Source organism: Rhea pennata, chromosome 7 (genome assembly GCF_028389875.1).
Source record: "Rhea pennata isolate bPtePen1 chromosome 7, bPtePen1.pri, whole genome shotgun sequence".
In the NCBI taxonomy this organism is placed as follows: domain Eukaryota; kingdom Metazoa; phylum Chordata; class Aves; order Rheiformes; family Rheidae; genus Rhea; species Rhea pennata.
Genome location: NC_084669.1, coordinates 3984247 through 3999084, shown reverse-complemented (window position 1 = coordinate 3999084; position 14838 = coordinate 3984247). Strand labels below are relative to the sequence as shown.

The 14838-nt window shown below is 52.9% G+C and overlaps 1 protein-coding gene across 3 annotated transcripts in view; it reads right to left on the bottom strand.

The window, feature by feature from the left end:
• Positions 1-14611, bottom strand: part of FAM53B (family with sequence similarity 53 member B) — a 44091-nt gene extending 29480 nt beyond the window's left edge. For 2 of the 3 annotated variants that reach the window (XM_062580717.1, XM_062580719.1), the window contains exons 1-2: positions 14243-14306; positions 530-768 (exon numbers count right to left, since the gene is read on the bottom strand). In XM_062580717.1, coding sequence (XP_062436701.1) covers positions 530-598 — 69 coding nt within the window. In that variant the 5' untranslated portion in view covers positions 599-768; positions 14243-14306. Of the gene's footprint in view, positions 1-529; positions 769-14242; positions 14307-14564 lie in introns of those variants that run through there. The other variant, XM_062580718.1, reaches the window with a different exon arrangement.
• Between the last annotated feature and the right edge of the window lie 227 nt (positions 14612-14838).

Below are 14838 nucleotides of genomic sequence, written 5' to 3'. Positions count from 1 at the left end.
GGTTCCACGAGCAGCCTCGCTCTTGCGCCCAGCGCACCCGCTCGCAGCCTAAAGCCGCCGGACGGGCGCTCGCGATGCGTTCACGTTTCCCCGCATCGCACGCTCCTTCGGCGGCCTTCGGGTTCGCATCCCGCGGGGCCGCCGCGGCCTTTGCCAGCCCCCCTTAATCCTGCTCCCCACTAGCTCGTCCCCCTATTAGCGGTGAGCATCTGCTCGCTGTCGCTAAAGCGGCTTCTAATCCCTGCTAGTTGAGAGCTGACACTTTTTTTTTCTCCCCTGTTTATGCTCTCGCCTACTTCCAGAAACTCACATATGCAAAAGCCACAGTACTCCAATCATTCCCTAATTGCCTGCCCGTGGATATTAATGTAGCCCTGTTAAAAAAAAAAAAAAATCCAAAACATTAGAGAGTGCTAATGATACAAACCAACTAAAAATCTGCCCTTGCAGTACAGAAAAATATACGTTACAAAGCTACAGCAAAGCTGTCGCAGCAGAAGCGTTTTGAAGCACGATTTTCAAAGCTTACCAGCTCAGTCCTGCGTGTTACAGAGTCAGCACCTTTGCTTTCCCGAGTTTTGGTTAAGATCATCACCATGGTAATGCGGTCGTGCGTCGGCGGTGTCCCCGCGAGCCCCGGCAGAGGTGGTGGCCAGCCATGGTCCGGCGAAGCTCCTGCCTCAGCGCATCGTCCCGCGGGACCAGGGCGGCGCGGGCAGCTCCCGCCTGCTCCCCGCGCAGCGGTGGCCTCCGAACGTGGTCAGCTCCCTGCGCACACAAGAAAAACAGGGCGTTTTGGAGCATTTTCGCAAGGCAGAGCGCGCTGCGTGCTGGCAGCGACGAAACGCAGGTGCGTCAGCAAAGGGATGAAGGCCCCGGTCTGGAGCCGAGCCGCAACAGAGCTGAAACGCTGCCTGGAAAACGCTGCAGCCTCCCCCGCCGGCTGCCCAAGGGGAACGTTTATTTGGGGCCCTTCGACCTCGCCCACGCTCCCTGGGTCCTGGAGACGCGGACCCCGGGAAGCCCCGGGAGGCCCCGTCCCACCCCACCAGCTCGCGGTTCCCAGCCCACGGGGACCTTCTGCAGAAAGGACACGGCAGGCGGGCGCCTGCAAGGATGGCGAGAGCTCGTCCCCGCCACATCCTACAGACCACTCGCTGCCTCGGATCCGTGCTGATTTCTCGGGTAAAAGACAGGTAAGGGGGACGCAGGTGGGAGCACACGATAAAAAGCCAACTGCAAAGCAAGACCTGACCGCTAGCAGCTGCCCAGAGCCTCCTCAGCGCCTGGCGTCCCCTCTGGTAAATTCGCTCCCGTTTAAAAGCAGACAGATTGCACTTCAAATCTGATTATCAAAACCAGCGCTTCTTCCCACATCACTCCTCTAATCCTGTTTTGCTATTTTGCTGCTTTGCGGTTAACGTAAACACACACAAACACCATTCGCGTGATCCAAAGGGCATAAAACACTCATCTCGTAATACGCGGTCAAACCCAAATCGCTAGATTTAAGGACAATATTTGAGAATACGGTGCCGAGCGCTAAACCTCATTACGGGCCGATCTCGATTCCCTTTCCAGTCCGTAAATCGCCTTCGCCTCGTTTACGTGGGCTGGAGTTTGCCGCGGCGCCCCGAGCAGCTCCCTTGGAGGCCAGCCGGCCAGCGAGGGGACATCGCCCACCGCTGCCCGGCGAGCACGGAGCTCACCCAGAGCGCAGAACATCGACACGCTTCCCGCGGGCTCGCCGGGCGCCCGCCGCCGCGCGAGCGCCGAACCCCGGAGCCGTCCCAAAACAGGACCCCGCGCCCAAGCGCCGAAGGCGGTCCCGGCGGCCGCGCTCCCGACACCCCGTGCCGGGACCGTCCCGGCTGCAGCTACTCCAAGCCGAAAGCTGCTTCGGTAAGCAAGGGCACACGAGGCCGAGGCCCGGAGCTAAGTTCATCTTCTGGCAGCCACTGCTTCGAGGACTGCTGAAAAAGCAACATTTTCTTTATACCAGAGCGAGGGAGTTCAGTAACTCCAGTGCAGAAGTTGCAAACAGCACCAAGAGCAGAGCTACGGAAAAATGAATACCAGATAGAACAGAGGCAGCATTTTTTTTCCTTTTTTTTTAAGATATAAACAGCTCGCCGAGAGGAAAAGCAGTGAACGCACTTCGACTGTGGAAAATCTGAACCTCGCTTCCTCCTAGCAGCGAACGGCAGCCCGAAAGAGCCGTCACTGCGATTGCAAAGCCTTACGTACGTTCCAGGCGTACAGGTTTGCAGAACCAAACCTAAATCCCCCAGGCCAACCAGAGCCAAACCGGCACCGGTCCAACGTAACGTTGGGCGAAGCGTCCCAAGGACGCCACGAGCGCGCCGGCCCCGCGAGAGCTCCGCGGCGGCGCGGAAACCAAGCTCACCACATCCCCCCCCAGCAAGTTCACGGGAAAAGCAGACGCTGAACAGCGTTCTGCACGAGGGGAAGCCAAAAGCGTTCCAGAAAATTTGCATGGGACGATAGATGCATCGTAAAAGTCCGAATTAAAGCTATAAGTAGTGTAAATTTTTTTTCCCCAGTTGCTGGGTACTGTTCAAGTAGTAACAAGTCTTTGTTCCTGCAAGGTTGTAAGCTGAGGTGGAGCTGACGAGCTGCCTACCTTAATAACATTTTATTCTGTATCTTGGGATTATATTGAATCTCCTCATTGCAGTCTTATCTAGCTATCTCATCATCAGTATTTTAAATAATATTTTTTCAATTTGCTGGCTGACTTTGTTAAGGATTTGGAAAAAATCCTTAAAGTCTACTATTTGCAGATAGCTGAGCATGGGCTCATTTTCTCATTCAGGCAATAACTTAACTTCTGCAGCAAGGCTCGGAGGGGCTCAATCCCGTGCAGTTTGTCCCCCTTCTCTTAAGTAGTCTTCCTCAGTTTCTTATTATTCCATTTAATTGATGAAGATTGACTTTATTTATGAGGTGAAAACCTCCAATAAACGTAAAGCATCCCCTTCAGGCCTGTGGATAAGTCTGTACGCTCTGAAAATGCAGCGTTGGCTAGTAAACAGGATTATGAGTCAGTGCACATGACTTCAAACTGCAAAACCTCCCCAGACTTCAGCCGCGGCAGGATTTCCCGCTGCCATTCTGCGTCTAAAGGAAAAAGTTACCCCACGTTCTCCAGACTTTGGAGTAAGAAAGCTATAACACTTCCCTATCTCATCCTGCACCTGAAATCAAATTGTCCAAGTCAATAGGGTCTCCCACAGCTTCCAGACACGTTGGACTCGGGCTCCACAACCTCAGGCCAAAGAGACTGGAAACAGCAAATGCAACAGCACTAGTACAAAACCGCTTGCTCCCACTGTCGCCTGCACGCAGGCTTTCCTCCTGAGGGCTTTACACACTAGCTCTGGTTCCACATACAAGGGAATAAAATGTTAAAAACCAGCATTTATTGAATACGACTTCTACTGCACCCACATCCGCAGTCCAGCAACCAAACGCCTGCAAGGGTGAGCACGTTTCTGCAAATGAGCTGCGGTTCGGCTGACAGCCCCTTGCCAAAAGACGCTCCAGCCCTCCTTAGCAGGGGATCACACGTCTTCCCACGGCGTTCCCTTTCCGCCCGATTCCCAGTTTAGATCGGCAATGATTCAGTCTTGCCACATAAAGCAACTGGAAACTACCAGCCAAAGAAAAGGAAGGAAAAAAATATAAATATATCATCATCTGCCTGTTCCTTGTAGCTAGGCCATTCTTTTCCAGGGCTAACGAGATAAAGATACACTCTCACCGTTAATTAATAAGTAAAAGACATGCCTACACTTAACATTTTAAACTGCTGGTAGAGTAAAGGGGAAAGCAGGAATTAGCTGTGCCCAAGATGACAAATCCACATAGATCTACCGAGCTTCCGCGATCCACCAAACTGCTTTGCTTGTGATGAACGTACCAGTCATGCAGGAGCAGAGACTCAACCCAAGCTCGCCCATGGCACCCGCGGGGGCCCGTGGTTTGCCACAGCAGCACCCAAAGCCACCGCTCCAAGCACCGCAGTCTGCGGGGGAGCCCGAGTCCAAACTCCGCCCCAGACCTGGGCTGCATGCAAGCTCTTGCTAGAAAATGAGTAATTAAGAAAATCGACACCCCATCCAATTCAGTAGAAAGCATTATTTTATTGCCCTCTGCTCCTAAGGAGCAGGAGTGGCAGGGGAAAGACTCTTGCTCCGTGCTTACGCGACCGGCACCGTGCACTGCTGCAGACACGCAGTCTGCTGCAGCACAGCTCACCCGCGGTAGCTGTTAAAGAGCAGCGCGCTTATTTATAGCATTAATTGGGTCTCAGCACTGATTGCCATTCAGACTGATTTTTTGGGGGGGGGGGGGGGGGGAGGGAACCAGCACAAAACCTCCCAAGGGGTCACCACAGCTGGGCACGCGCGCACAGTGTGCCAGCCGAAGGGCGCATCCACCACGCCACGCACTGCCGCCGAGTCGCAACTCGGCCAGCTTCGTGCAAACCAGCTCGGCGCTGGACAACGCGTCCCGGCAGAGCTCGGCACAGAGAAACCACCCGCCCCAGGGTGCGCGATGAGCCCCCCCAGAGCACCTCACCAGCACAGCACCTCCAGCACCCAAGCTGGTTGGCAATGGCTAGTGCTACTGCTTCTGCATGCCCACGCAGAGGTATCCTACAGGACGCTTTAGTCAGAAAAATGACTGTAAAAAGGGCATATTCTCTTTTAACAAACTTGCAGCAAGAGCCTGATCTGCTTACGAGACTGCTTTTTAATCTGGGCAGTACTGTAGAGCAAGTCCAGCCCACCAGACCAGGCGCTGTCCCTGGAGAAGGGCAGCTGAAGCACTACTAGTGGTCCACTCTGCTGGTCCAATGAACCATCTCACCTCCTTTTCCCCCCTAGTTGTGAGATTATAAGAATTTTAAATGGTCCATGAGACACTGTGACTGTTGGCCACGGTCCCAAAAGTTGAGGAACTGCTGAACTGAGAACTGTTTTGGCTGCTTAATCTTAGTAACAAGGGATGCTGAATAAGCTGACAGAACCCAGGTTTACTTTTAATTACTGCTTAGAGTACACTGGTCTAGTAAGCAGAGAAAAAAAAACTTCTTGTTTCTTCCTTATACTTTTTTCCCCCATACACAGCTTGAAACATCTGAGACTCAGAGACAATAAATACAGAGCTCCACCATGTCACTTTTTACAGACACACTTTCCAAGCATAAATATTATTTAAACCCCTCTTAATATCTACGTCTGTTATACAGTGTTCACCTACTCAGAGCGAGACAAGACCGTGCCAGAGCTCTTGGTGTCTCTGAGTGCGGCTGGCAGCTGCCGAGCTCTCTCCCTGCAGCAACACCCACCGTAGTGGTGACAGCCGCTGAAGAGGAACTATACGGACCAAGGACTTTAGAAAACTTAGATTTAGAAAATCTTCCCAAGCACCAGGAAGACACCATCATTATTCTCTGAGCAGGTTTGGATACTGTTAGCAAGTCAGATTTCTTTCTTTTGCTCCGGCAGAGCTGGAGTCGAGAGAGGCTGGTAGCTCCTTAAGAGCCCAGGTAAAAGTAGAAAATACCTGAGTTCAAAGCATAAGCACCGAACTGATGCACAGACTGCCAGGGAAGAGCCAGACATCCTACGGTCTCCCACCACTGCTCTCTTACGGATAAATGCCCCGACAAGGCTGCAGAACTTCATGTTGCACCCAGAAAACTGATCACTTAGAGCTTTCCAAAATTTGAAATTATCTACCTCAACTAGGCAAACAAAATTGTAAGAGTTTCAAATGATTTCAATTGATAGTCTCCATGCCTACAAATCCTATCATCGTTGCACATCTCGCACACAGCACAACTCTATTTATAACCACTCCTGAGCCCATCGTTCTGGTTACGACCTACGGAACTGGGGCAATCCGAAAACCCTGCAAAGACTCAGGCGACACCAGCCCCGAGAAAGCAGCGGTGACGTTCAGGTCCCCCTCCCGCAAAGACGCGCGGGATCATGCTGGGAAAAGCCTTCCGCGAGCTCCTCGCCGGCAGGCGGGCATTAAACCCACGACAACCCCCCGGCCAAGGGCGGCTCCCGCGGGCGCGGGCTGCAGAGGAGCCGGGTGCGATCGCGCAAAGAGAGGGCTGCTCGTGTCCACCAGGCTAAATTGAGGAAACCCAAGAGGGAAGTGCTGAAGCAGTTTCCCCCAGGCGCCGCCAAGGCTCAGCTCTGCACGGGGATATCTGCTGCAAACAAGCCCGGCGCGTCCGTCAGAGCCGGGGGTCGTGCCGCGAAGCTTCGAGGGGAGCAGAGCAGAAGGCTGCGAGACGAGCAGGCTACGTGGAAGAAGATGCCTTCAAAAGCCAGGCTCTGCTGAGGTTGCTCCCACCCCACGAGCGAAGCTGGGCCTCAGCGGGCAGTAGGCAGCCCCCACCACTCCGAGCCCCTGGGCACGCAGAAAGCCATCCCTGCCGCCGGCAGGATCACGCACAACGGCTTCATTTTGTGCCGGGTGCTCCGTCTTTCCTCAAATGAAGTCTTTCTCTTGGAGGGAGAAGTCAAAGCAAACACCCACTCATCGTGTTTACCCGTGCAAATCAAAGCCCAGCAGCACCTAAATGCTCCTGACAACATTTCCAGGGAGTTATTCATTGAGAGTTTGGACGTACGTCTCAGCTGGTGCTTTTAATATCTCAGGGAGACTTTTAAGAAGCTGGAATAATACAGAATCTGTTGCTATAATATATTCTCAGTTCCTGTAAGGTGTCAGCAGCACGTAAAGACCAGCACTCAGGTAGTTTTGGCTCCTCAAACGGCTCCCCAAAGGCCGGGCCAAGGAACAGCTATTCAGGTCGCTGCACGCAGACCCACCAAGCATCCCCCGAATGCCAAGACAGCTCATGGATATAGCCGTACAATTCACCCAAGCCAGCTTTAGCTGCCCAAAAGCAAGGTACCCGGGCTCAGCCAACTGCCCAGTTATCCTCTGCAGAAGGAACATCTGCACAGGGCAACTTCTCCCACGAAATCGTCCGCTGGAGATGCCTGCAGAAACTGGACTGCAGAAGGAGACCCAGCTGCGCAACAGCCAACTTTTGTGCAGCTGGAGCGAGGCGAGATAAACCTCACGATACCTTGGCACCAACAGAAGCACTGATTTCTCAGACCGAGATATTAAAAAAAAAAAAAAAAAAAATCACCCAAAGAACACATGACCTTGCTTTGTCTTCTCCAAGGTATCACATCACAGCTCTGTGAATGTGTAAATTCAGTAAAGAAAAAAATCTGCATTCTCCCTCCTGCAACCCTCCAGCGTTTGGGTGCTCTCCGGGCACTAACGTGCATGGCGTGACAGCTCTGCCGGCTGCAGGGCTGTAAAGCCAGAAAGGAGCTGGGGCTTGGGTGAAAGTTCAGTTTAGCTCAGAACCCGCTGAGGAGCTGAAGAGCGCCTCCCTTCCTGCCCACTCCACTGGCAAAGAAAATCCGGAAGAGAAACCGAACCCCCGGGGCCCGCAGAAGTGGGAAGCTCAGCGCCGGGGCTCCCGCGAGCAGCTCGCCGCGGCGTGCGAGCACTGCCCGGCTCCCCATAACGCTCCCTCCCCGCGGCTTAATAACCAGCACGATGCTATTAATACTTACATTTCCTTATACTGATGGTGATAAATATGAATAATGGGAAGTTACAGAAAAGCAGTAATATGAGTATAAGAGCACAAAAAAAAATACCCTAGAATGAACAGGGATGTAGAAAATAAGATACAGGGAGTTTTGTGGACATCAAGAACAAGAAAAAGTGCTACTAATGATACTGGTCCATAACAAGACAGAAAGGCACATTAGTAAATTGAGAAAAGGAAGAAATGGTCAATATACGTTTTTTTTTTCTGTACTGAGAAGAGCGCACAGTGATACAGTCATACTTGTGGTTAAGAGTAACCTGGGATAACATTAAACAACAGGCACTGAATATAGCCCTTTCTAAAACATCTCCAAATAATTTACACCTCAGACTTTCAAAAGAGCATGCCAAAAAGCCTTCTGAACTGTTAAGACTGATTTTTCAAGGCGTCGCAGAGCACTGGGGAAGTTCCAGTAAAAAAAAAGCTAATGTTTTGGAAGGAAAACTGATGATCCCAGACAAAGTGAAATAGGTCTTACAAGATCCAGTCTTCTATTTAAGGACTTAAATTCAGGATGCAAAATTAACAACAATGAAAAGATAGATCTCATCTAACTTGATACCCTTGTTTTGAGATCTAGCTTTGGCTGGTGAAAGGAGTGTTGGTAAAAAAAAGACTTGATTAAAATGTACAAAAATGAAAGACTGGTTTTGACAGCCATTTGATAGCCATGGCAACTGAACCATCTCACGTACACCTGCAAATAAACAGCCAGCATTGAGTAGAAACACACTAATGGGGTTCTGCACAAGCTAGATTTTCAGCTAATGTTGTATAGTTATTCCGGCAACAATTCAAGAGAAAATAAAATCAGCACTGCTTAAGTTTAGACATGACTCAAGACTGGCAGAACAGTAAATATGGAGAAGAATAACTTAGCGATACAGAATGGATAGAAGTAAACAGCACAGCTTTTAAACAAGAGGCAGAAGTATGTCTTAAAAATAAAGAACGCAGGTCTTGCTTGCAAGATACCCACCTCAAAGGCAGCGGGATTTAAGATGACCCTGGTGTCGCGCCATGGATGATCCAAGCACACGGTCAGCACAGCCGGTGGCCGCGCAAACCAGGGTGCCAAGGAAGAGAAGAGACAGCATCGCCGCTGCGCTTTGTACTACGCAGCTGCTACGGGAATCTAGTCCTGGCACCTGGAGCCTTCTGCCACGTCTGATTAAGGCTCGGGAAAGAGCCCGCGAACGCCTACAAGACTTGAGTACGCTGGTACGGTGAACGACTCGAGCCGTCCGACCCGCCGCGCAGGCTGGCAACACGGGAGCACGACACGGCTTCACAGCGGGGTTTTTAGCCCGTTCTCAGCTGGGCTGAAAACAACCCTGCTTGCAAAGCAGGCGTTCAGCTCGCCGCACGCACGGGAACGGCGAAGAGCGGACTCGCCACAGGCAGCTAACGCAACTGCACTTAACTCCAGACGCTTAAAGCCAGAGCAGGCGATGCCTTGTCACAGCTTAGGGTCGGCTCCAAGACCCACCGAAACCCCCGACGGGCCCCGACAACGGGGAGGCACAACCACGTTCTTAGCTTGAATTATTTAACCGGTGTTCAGCCTTCTTGCAGGCAGAAGGCAAGAAAAATGTTTGCAATTTATCCAGCCTCTGCCCTTCTCAACCTGTTTCCAATAATAACAATTCATCCCAAACCTCCACGGGAAAAGTAATTTTCTATCAACAACATAAACCATGTGCAAGAGAAAGTGTGGGTGACTTAGTTTTTAAATGAAGTTATCAGTAACTGTAAATCTTCATTAACCACCATCCTTTCATTGTGGAAAGTATCCTCTATTGCATTATATTTCAATTATAACACAACTGATATTCCAATAAACAGATTATCTTTTCTGAACTAATGGAGATGCTACAAAAAACAAATGTAGATATTTTTAATGCTTTCTGTATCTCCATAATTGTAATGGATCTTCAGCATTTGCACACAACAGTAGCTTCTGGCACGTATTTAATAGCATTAAAACTTGTCCTCTCAAAAATATTATACAATATTCATTTGTAATGGCTGTGACAAGAAAGGCTTGTTATAACGGGGTTAGTAATATACACTTGCAGTGATTGCACGGCATCCACAACGACCATCCAGCACACCGTTACGGTATTTTTAGTAACATTAAGATTAGCAGACAAACACGAAACTCGTGCCATCCACTTTCCCACACCACAGGAAACGAGAAATCACTAGGGTCACCCGACCCCGCAGTGCTGCGAGCGCCTGCCCTGACCACAGCTCGTTCTCCTTGCCTGACCAGCCCAGCTTTACCCCCTCCCACCTCCCAGGGGTGAAGAGGTGCAGTAATTACTGCAGCCGCACAGTTGGGGCAACCGAGGCAGAGAAGGAAAAAGGCTTTGCTAGGGTCACCGAAAGAACTTGTGATAGGGATAAGGGCAGACAAGGAATTTCTTAAATGCAGTCAAGTCCTTCAACCACTAGACAGCTATCTCCCTAAAAAAAAGATTACCTAGCAAACAGTTTGGCTGTTCATAGGATGAAAATTTTCTGTTCCTACTAAATTTTATACTGTTTTTTTACCAGCTTTCCTACCACTCAAAATATTTTAAAGAGTCAGCATGACGCGAGACATCTTTAAGTAATTCATCAGTCAGGTCTGAAACCAGACACCCCAAACCTTTCGGAAACATGACACAGTATTTTACACAAACCACAAGGCGATGCCGGCAAGGAAGGAGTTCCCAGAAGGACGTCCACACCAGCTCGCGGACCGCTCCTGCCTCCGTCCCTCCTTACGCCGGGCAGGTTGGCTGCGCTGCTCACGCGGAAGCCTGACGGACCCCAGGATCTGCTCCGGCGGCCGCTCCGCGGAGCCGCTGCTCTGCGGGCAAACCGGAGCCAGGCGCAGCTCGCTGCTGCCGGCAGCGTTCAGCAGAGCTCCTCACTGATGAGGAGTCCTCTTCTCTCCCACCCCTGGCCATGCCCTCCTCCCGAGGGCTTCAACGACGTGCGCTACATCTCCCCGAGAAGACCCTGTATTTAGGAGCAGAACGATGGGTGCACCCCCTCAACCAGCCATGGAGACCCCTCAGCTAGCTGATCTGCACCAGCTGCAGCGTCATCCCGGACCACCACCCCCAAGCCCTGCTCCTCATCTGCCTTCGCGGTGAGCTGCGGGAGAGCAGGTTTTCCAACTGCCGGATCAAAGTTTGCCAAATTTTGTTCTTTACAAACCCTAGGAGATGTAAAGATATATGAGCACAAACCAGCCACAAAGTAAAACTCTTCTTTCACTACGGTCCCATACCTACCGCACAGCGTAATTTTAAAAGTGCTGAACTCTGGCTGCTGGAAGCAGAGTTATGGCCAGGTTCCACGAATATGGTAAATTATCTAACCGAGGGATGATTCAAGCGCACTGCAGCGGCGTGGCACCAGCGATGCTGCTGTATTTAACTCTCTGAAAGCAAAAAGCCATGACCAAGGCTCCCTTGGGGGGTGGGTATAAAAACAAGCCAGCCCCTTCCCCAAGCAGGGCTTTTGCACAGCGACTGCGGAGGCAAAGGCACACGGGAACAACTGCAGGTGCCCCCCAGAGACCCGCGCGCGGCTGCGCTCTGCGACCTTCTCGGCGCTCCTACGGAGGTTCACTGCCCAGCGCGACCCACTTTCCTCCTCCAGAGACTTTTGAGAGAAACCTCTGACACGTCAGGTCTTCCGCGATAAGCTTCACACCACGTGGAGCAACCACCAGAAGCCGAGAGAGGTTCTGGGCGTGAATTCATCGCGCAGTGACACTGTTTGATGTTCAACACGCGCTTAACCTGCTGATGGCCGAAGATTTACGTCTCCAAAATTTGTAATAGCAGAGTCCGCACCAGCTTGGCTGAACTTCAGAAATAAGCTCTTGCCTGGGAATTTTGTTTCTCTAAAGGCAGCCAACTCATAAAAGTTTGGAAAAACAAAACAGCCCGAGGATCTGCTCTCCGGTTCCCCGCAGCAGACCGCGTTCTGCGCTGCTGGCCTCAGCAAGCAGCCGGGGCGCAGGCATTTAGGCATGTTTTCCTGAATGCATTTCCCCCCCCACTGCCAAGAGAGCACTTCTGGGAGCACAGCCACGATGCCAAGGCGACGCTTCCCCTTCTCCCTCTCCGCCGCAAAGGGCCAAGGAGACGCAGCCCCTCCGGCACTCCTCGCGGCTTCAGCTCTCCGGTCCAAAGCCTGCCCCGACGGGGATGCTGCTCAGCAGGACCAGTCCCAGCAAAACGTTTCTGCAACCCTCTGGGTCCTCCTTTAACTGAGGCTTGACAAGGAAAGCACAATTTATATCCTTCCTGACAGTCTCTTTTTCTTCATTTACAAATATTATTACAAGAAAGACAGAAAAGATAAGGAGGAACAGCGGCAAACTCTACAGCTACTATGCAAGAACTCAGACGTTGACCAGTAATGATAAAATGGACAAATTGCATAAACTTGGTCACCCAGATCTTCACCTTCAGGACACAGTTCCTTATGCCTGCTCTACACAGAAATACATATGTTCTGGCAAAACACTGTAAATCTTGTTCTACCAATACATTTGCTGAAACTGAAGCAAATCTTTAATACTATGAAAAAAATAATTGCAATTATAATTAACATAAGTGGATTTCAGGGTTTATATTGGTACGCATGTATATACTTATGCACATATATTCGGTGCATGCATGCACCCATACCTGAAAATTAGCCTAAATCAAGCCAGGATCTGTCTCACAGTCTGTTTGATATTCATATACAAAAACCTGGATCTCATCCACAGAAATCAATTAGACACTGAGCAGACTTACCCTGATTTTACATGCAAAGGCAAAGCTTCAGATTCGTCACTGTGGGTTCCTACCGGCTTCCCTTTCAAAGGCTATTTGCTTTCTACAATAACAACCGAAGCGGTTCTTGGAGACCCTGGCCACATCCGAAACTGAAACCCACAAAAACATCCCTCCCTCTTCGAGATTTCACCTGGAAACGAGCAAGTTTAGAGGAGGGAGTCGCCTGCCACGTGAACTGCACACGTGAAACGGGAAGAAGGGACGGCGCGGGCGCTCGGCGCCCCTTTCCGCGGGGGTCCCCGGACACGGCGTCTCCCACGAGCCTCCTCCAGCCGCTCTCCCTGCAAGAGGGAATTTCCACCTTCGAAGGGCAGGGAAGGAACACCCCCACGGCACGTTGTCTGGGTTGGGGCTTTCTGGCGGGGGTTTTTCCCCTCGCTTTGCAAGCCTGGAGGCCGTTTTTGCTGCCTGCACGACAGTTGTTTCCAGCTTGCGGTAACCGGGTGCTAGCCCGAGCCCGGCACCCCGAGTGCGGATGCACCAACCCACCCGCAACCAGACTGCGGGGGCCTGGAAAGCAAAGAAAGGGTCCCTTTCTTCTCTTAAAAACCAGACCCCCCTTCAAAGCCACAGCGACCCAAGGCAGGTAAGCGTCCGAGCTAGCCAAACAGCTCTGAAATCCAAATTCTTTTTCCTATCATTTATATCCATCCGTTTGTGACCATCCCAAACATTTTCTACACAAATGTTATCTACAGTGCTTTGGCTGACTGCTTCTTCATTTTTCTCCAAAACAAGCCCTAGTAAATATTTCTGCCCGCATGCAAGGGAGGCTCAGGGACACCGTCTCCAGCGCGCTCGGGCACGCTGCCGCCGCTCCAGGCACCCTTGACACGAGCACGAGCGGAGACAGGGGGGAAGGGAGAAAATAAGTAAAAGAACTAAAAAGAACCATAAGGCTGCTCAGAGAATTCAGTGCTTTTACAGGACTGTCCAAGGCACTGCTACCCCTGCATTTGCAAGTAGTTTTTAAATCTGTCAAAATACACTTTTATTGTTGTTTGAGGATTCAAAAGGAAAATATGCACATCTGGTTTAAATTTCAAACTGAAGTTTGGTCTATCAGCCGACTTCACAAATTATGCTTACTTTACACACTGGAGGATTTCCTAAGGAGGGGGGCACGGCAGAGCTACACCAGCGTCAAGGAAGACTGCCAGCGTACAAAGACGGTGGTGCTACGCTGCTACGCACCGCTCCTGCTGTCAAGTAAACTAAACCTTAAAGTTACTGAGGAAAACAACCCTTACTCAAGAAAGCCTCGCATGCAAAAATTGCAACTTCACCAGCACTTTGAGCAACCTCAGGCGATTCAGCGGGGAAACACGACTTAGGGGGTTCGCAGGAGCGCGGCGCGGTCGCCGGTGGGTGCGCGCTGCTGCAGCTGTGCGGCGGCCAGCGCCCCCCGAGGCCCCGCAACCGCCCCCCGGCGCCGACCCCAGCCCGCCCCCCGGCTGCATCCCAAGCTCGGACCTCCTAGGCGTGAAAGCTCTGGGAACCGCTTGCAGGAAGCGTTCGCAACAGCCGAGGACGGGCTGGGGCGCCGGGGCCGCGCCGCGGGCAGCGCCCGCGCCCCGCTCGGCGCGGCGGGGTCTGCAGCTCGCCGCTGACACCCACGTCGCAGCCCTGCGAAACGCTGCTCTCGCCCCGAGAGCCAGAGCACGTGTTGACACACTCGGGAAAGGAAAAAAGAAATAATTACCGAGCCAGAACGAGAGCAACCTGCCCGCCGCAGCAGCCCTGCGCTCCGCGCCGCAGCCTCCAACGCGGCCGTGCCGCGCTCCGCGCCGGCGGGGCTCCGCGCCCGCGTCCCGCAGCCTCGCCGCGGCACCGCCCGCCAGCATCGCCCTCCGCTTCGGCGCCCGATGCGGCTCCTGCGCGGCCGCGCCGCGCCCGGCAGCCCGCGAGCGCGGCGGCGCAGCGAGCGCGCAGCGAGCGCGCAGGGCTCCGCCGGCACCGGGCGGGCGGCGGCGCGCCCGCGGCACAAAGGCGCCTGCAGCGCTGCTTTCCCTTCCCCGACTTACGCTGCAGCGGAGGAAGCGCGCCGCGAGCCCGCGCCCCGAGCCGAGCGGCGCGGCGCGGCGCGGAGCTCGCTCCTGCCGCCGCCGCGCTGCGGGCGGGCCGGGCCGGGCCGGGCCGGGCCAGGCGCGGAGGGAGGAAATGCGCTTGTCACTTCCTGAGCGGGGCGCGGCGCTGCCCGCGCAGCCAGGGCCCGCCCGCCGGCCCGGCCCGGCCCCCGCGCCCGCCGCGCACCTGCGGAGCGGCGCAGCGCAGCACCTGGCCGCGGGCGCCGCAGCG